The sequence below is a fragment of the Sinocyclocheilus anshuiensis genome, unplaced genomic scaffold, assembly GCF_001515605.1.
Source record: "Sinocyclocheilus anshuiensis isolate Anshui unplaced genomic scaffold, SAMN03320099.WGS_v1.1 scaffold1316, whole genome shotgun sequence".
NCBI classification, from domain to species: Eukaryota; Metazoa; Chordata; class Actinopteri; order Cypriniformes; family Cyprinidae; genus Sinocyclocheilus; species Sinocyclocheilus anshuiensis.
Window position 1 is genome coordinate 1481829 of NW_015542553.1, and position 5979 is coordinate 1487807.

The 5979-nt window shown below is 41.3% G+C and overlaps 1 protein-coding gene across 1 annotated transcript in view; it reads right to left on the minus strand.

Annotated features, from left to right (window-relative positions):
- tmem178bb (transmembrane protein 178Bb) overlaps positions 1-5380 on the minus strand; it is an 88394-nt gene extending 83014 nt beyond the window's left edge. The window contains exons 1-2 of the mRNA XM_016493952.1: positions 5093-5380; positions 3277-3925 (exon numbers count right to left, since the gene is read on the minus strand). Coding sequence (XP_016349438.1) covers positions 3277-3658 — 382 coding nt within the window. The 5' untranslated portion in view covers positions 3659-3925; positions 5093-5380. The remainder of the gene's footprint in view (positions 1-3276; positions 3926-5092) is intronic.
- Between the last annotated feature and the right edge of the window lie 599 nt (positions 5381-5979).

Sequence of the window (5979 nt, forward strand, 5' to 3'; positions counted from 1 at the left end):
CAGCGCATTTTACGGAGGACTGTTTCCTGATCCTGGTAGAGTAGACTACAATGCCGGCGCTTCTGACTCACAGCCTGTAAGTACATTTTCATATTTAAAGAATTTGCCACTGATGATTCAAACGCGAGTTTTGAGCAGTGTAGAGCAGTGCTAGTTGTTTGTCGTTTCTCTGATCACAAATGCAGACATGGTTTTATGTTTACACGGCACGATGCAACGCAACGTGTAAAAAGACAGTATAAGTCATTTTATAATGCGTAATTATGTCCCCACTGGATGCAACAAATGCCTCGTTTATAATGGGTTTTAATATTTTTGTCTCGTCGCGCCGGGACACGGCATCACAATATGGTAAGGGGCGTAACATTTCCGTCACACGCTTGAGGCATTCGGCCAATCACAACACACTGGATAGCTGGCCAATCACAGCACCCCTCTTCTTTTCAGAACGATGAGCTTTGTAAAAATCGACGCGTTTCAGAAAGGCGGGGCATAGAGGAGCAACAGTAATGTACAGTATGTGGAAAATAATGTTATTTGAACCTTAAACTGCGTAAACACATTGCATTACACCAAATACACAAAATAATGTTCTTTTTAGCACCGTCATATGACCCCTTCAAATGATTGTCTAGATGGCAATTTTTCATTTTTTTTTTCAAAATTAACTCTGTAGAGTTATCATTCAAATGGCTTACTTATAGTTATCTTTGCTTATTAAGCGGTAGTCGAAGAAAGTATTTTAATTTAAATTCCAAAACATACAATAGTGAGATTAAATGGAGCATGTTTCATTTCCAATTAATTACTTTTCCCATCTTTAAGCCCTTAAGTTTTAACCCCTTATCTGTGCACGACTCTTTTGCTCTCTCATACATCATTCTATTCCTCCCGCTCTCTTTCCCAAGAGAGGATCCTGGGTAGAGACAGAGAATAAGCTTCCACTGAGAGATGGCCGATGCCATTATAAGCACAGTCAGCACATTTCATAAAATGATGCGCTTGCAACCCAGATAATGATATGAATAATCATAAACAAGATATGTAACGGTAGCAATCACACATTTATTTATAAAGACGCATGACTATTGACTAATATTTACCAAATAAAGCATGTGCAGAGAAACAGCTGTTTATCTGAGCAATACAGGTTTACAACAGTTGGCTAATGACAAATTGTTCTTTACTTTTAATTATATCTCAAACACACAGGCAAACTGTGACTTGCATCATCACCCCTCGCCCAAGGTGAATGGCAGAGATGGTGTAGAATAACACTGCATGATTCTATCAATGCAACCCCCATCCCAAATCAGCACGCAGTATGTGGCTAGCAGGTGCCCCAGAGAGTTAAATGAGCTTTTGCTGATGCTGCAACACACAATCGGCTGGTACTGCACACATTCATCCAACACACAGCACTACAGGGGCACCTCTTCACCACAAAATCCCTCTTACGTAATCGCACACACATTAGGCACAGGTACCAGAGGAGGTGACACGATTCAAATAAGCTTGTTTTTATTTTAGAGGGCGTTTTGTGCTGCTGCTTTTCCAGAACATGCACACATTTGCAGCCAGAGGTTTCGTGTGTAACCGGAGAGTGTGCAAGACTCAGCAACTCTGGGCCAATTGTTTTGGTGTACCTTGACTGAAACACAGCCTACGGTGTTTGGGCTAGCATAGTTTGGGGCTCAGGATCTATTTACAGACATCTTTGTGTGTGTGTGTGTGTGTGTGTGTGTGTGTGTGTGTATGTGTGTGTGTGTGTAGTTATTAATATATTCATCGCATATGCCTCTAACCAGTGAGGAGTAAATTAACCTAGTTTGGTGGAAGATAATAAGGCCCAGAGTGTGAGACTAGCTATAGGGCTTCGACCCGTCACTCCAGCTAACACATGAGTGGTGAACTTGTTGCGAAGGCTGTTAGTTTGTATATGTCTGGAGTTTATGCATGAAAAAGTGGTTTACTAAATATTGCACTGCAATATTGCACTGGATTTGCTGTTCCTGAAGGTAATACTTGTAGTAAGGCAAGTGCTTGCAGGGTAGCAAAAGAATAGTGGTAAGGTTTCAGACTTTCAGGCTGCCAGTTTATATTTGTTGGCTATATATGGTTCAAAAGATGTGAGAATGACAAGACCGAACACAATTCAGTATGCAAATATTACAATGACACCATCATTGTATTTTGAATGCTGAATATTCAAATATATGTGATTCACTCTGTGTACATTAGTGGCAGATTTTAAAAATTTGATCTCAAATTTGTTTAATGTACATGTGGTTAATAGCTGTTTTAATTAAGGTGCTACCTACAGTGACTGTAGAATTTGGACACACATGCAGACAGTTGCTCGCACATCACGTAGGTCTACAGATCGCACGCACACAGAAACATTCAGGAGCGCAGAAAATATCAACGCTGTCCTGTGATTTATCAGTAGCATATAGTTCTTTTTGTTCTTGAAGTAATTAAAACCTTTCACTATTAGTAGACATTGCACAGACAGGTCGGACTAATTAACATGCAATCACGCTCTCACAAATGCATTCGAATAACCTGATGGTGCACCCATTGTCAGCAACATTGTCATGATTCTTCATTTTGGTAGGGTCATATTCAAATGCATACATAACCTAAAGGTGAAAATGCTGTCATCATACTCACTCGGGCTTTAGAATGTAAAAAATTAACAACCAGGCTCAACCAGCTTAATTAGGCTTTAATGCTTTTGAACTGAGAGCAGTGTATGATCTGTCTGAAACAGTAGAAGCACATCAGGAGAAGATTCCTGCTCAAGGACTCTTTTGTTTAAATATACTTTTATCCAAAGCAACTTGCATTGCATTTACGTGGCCTATACATTTTCAGTCATGTTCATGCATGACCTGAGATTGAACCCACGATTCTGGCATTTCTAGAACCTTGCATTACTGACTGAGCTACAGTAATGCTCTTCCACAGACTTTCTCCTGAACTGCAGCTGCCCAAACTCATATCATATGTTGCTGTTAATCCTGAAAATGCAACTGCAGTTGGTTCTAAACTTTGAATTTAATTTTTATTTATTTGAACTAACATTAAATTAAACTTGAAATGGAATTATTAATTTATACAATTAACAGAAATCGCAAGAAATGTTTGCTGCCTGCATACCAGGTTTATGTGGCAAACCTGTACCAGATGTTTGAGGAATACCAATACTCTTCTGCCTTGCAAGCAACATAATCTGCGTTGCACACTTGTAGACACAACACATCACTGTCCTACCTTTTCGAATGAGGTCCTCGATATCTTGATCAAATCCAAGCCGATGGCATTTGCTCCACAGGCCCATGTTGGTGGAGTTATACAGCCTGCTGCACTCATCGGCGGCGCTCATCGCGAACAGCTGCCTTCTGTTCCGCGCCAGCAGCAGCTTTTCCTCCCAGCGGTCCAGGCGCGAGCGGCTCGCCCGCAGAGGGAGGCTGTTGTTGGGGATGTAAATAAAGCCCGGGTCCTTCCGGCGACTGGAGAAACTTCGGCACCGCTCTCGGTACCTCCGGGCGTCCGTCTCGTACCAGTGGTCGGAGCAGATAGCCACGGCCAGCATCCCGAGCGCGCAGAGGGACAGAGACAGACCGGCGTAGAGCAGCAACTTCCCAGCAGCCATGCTTGCGTCGCGTTCGCTCAGAGCCGCGTCAGCACCACAACAGCTTGGAGAGCTCCTTGACGTGCACCCGCATGCCGCCGGGCACGCGGACAGAGAGAACGGACGTCAGTCGATGCAGTGGAATTTGTTTTGGAGAGCTCGAGCTGAAGCCCAGCCGAAAATAGAAGCCTTATTGAACGTCCATCCGTAGCCCTTCCCATCCAATTCCAGTGAATGAAACCAGACGAGACGATTATTCTGTCCAGTCCTCGTTCACGCGAACCAAGCCTTTCAAAAAAAAAAAAAAAAGGCAGAGGAAGATTTTTCAGCCGTTTTTTTAATAAAGCTGATAAAACACCCTCTAATTGAGCTTCGAATCAAGGGGTTTCAGTCGAAACAGTTTTACAAAATACCCCATTGCGTTATTTAAATATTTCTAACATCTATCATGCTGTAAAGGCAGGACGCGATTCGTGGGGGATTTTTGGATTTGGAGCCCTAAAGGAAGTCAGAAAATTTGTGTGGGCCAGTAGGCCTATTTATAGTCCTTATAAATTCACACCACAAATAAATAGCACAAAATACGTCTGTTGTGTAATTGACGATAGTTAAATGACAATCTGTATTGCTCAAGACAACCCTCTAAAAATAGGCTACCTATAAAATTTAATTTAAGAAGTCCACCAATAATTCTTAAGTGCTTCTGATTCATTTAAAAAAGAACCGAATCATTCGTTGAAGAATCTGAGTAGACCATCACCATTCCACAAGAACCAGCTCATAGGAGTCATTTGTTCGGGAGTTGGACTACGCTGGTGGCACTGAGTGGTTTTAATTCACTAAAAATAACCAGTTCATAAGAGTCATTCTCGGACTACAATGGTCGCGGCCATAGATTCGGTAAATATAGAGAAAGCTAGTAATGCGGGAAACTGTCTGCCAGAGTATTTCATTTATCCTCGCATTGGCGGAAGAATAATTAATGACCAAATTTGGATGACGTTACTGAAGAACCCTAAACAGAACCGAACTGTATTAAAATGACTCGGTTCTGGTATTGAATAAATGAAACCGGTTCCGAATAAGAACCGGGTTTCGGTTCCCAACCCTTCCCATCACATATACCTGCCGTATGCAGACTATAGATTTTTGCTTTCAGGTTTATGTTACATACAGAAATGCACCGTCGCAGTCAGGTTTATTTTCTCATACATTCTCTTTAGAGGTTGCTTGAACATTTATCAAATTGCTGTCTGTTGAGAAAATGTATTAAGAAAACTCGACATTAAGCGTAATTTAAATCGCACTATAGGCTACGATCAAAAATAGTAAATCATTCCCGTGAAGGAATGTTTAAAACAATAAGGTACAGCTATGCTTTTATATCATCCATTATTGGAAAACCCACGGGCCCCGTTTCTAGGACTGATAAAGTAAATTAAATTCTGCACTCACCCCAATTAAAGCCGATAAAACGGGTTCAGTCCACTCCAATAATGCACCTCCTGCCCATTTTGCGTTTGCAGTCACTATACGATACGCTATACAGGATATGCACTGCCAAATATGCCTATTTAATAGCGACACACATTTATAAATGGTCAGTGCTGGAAATATCAAACCGTTCAACGACGCCGCATCTCAAACGACTCGCGTTTAAATGAGTGTATCGATATTAGAACATTTGGCGAATGGTGCATCCTTCTCCTCGGACAACATGGTCCCAACATCCTCCGTGCATGTTGCCTCTGTCTGGGAAAATCAGTGGTGATGTCATGCTGTCAATATGAGATGTTCATTGTTTATTAAAGCGCCTTCTTAAAGGAGTCGCACTACTGTTCTTGGTTCCGTGTCGAACTGTAACTGGAGTTGCCTTGCTGGCATTCTCTCTTAGATTTACACATACTGAAGAAAACCGGCGTCTTTCATGAATAAATAATCAAAGCTTTCAGAATCTTTCATTTTGCCATTCTGCATTATCAGAGCTATAAAATTATACTACACCAGACTCAAAAGCCCTTCTTACTCATAAAGGTTTGATATTTGAAACCACTATGCTCTGTCCAGAACCAACAGCAGTCAGGTATATTGCTGAATAATGAATGAGAGCAGTGGCATCTGTCTGCCATTGTAACGTTTTCTGTTTTACTGGGTTGCCCACACAGCCTACAGATAATGTAGGGACTCTCATGTACTTCACATATTTGTATGTAGGTGTATGTATGTGTACGAGATTGATATATGAGGCTCCACATTAGTAAAGATTCAGTTCAGTCATGAAACATCAACAATTAGCAGGCCATTTATTAAATTATGTGTGTGTGTGTATATATATATATATA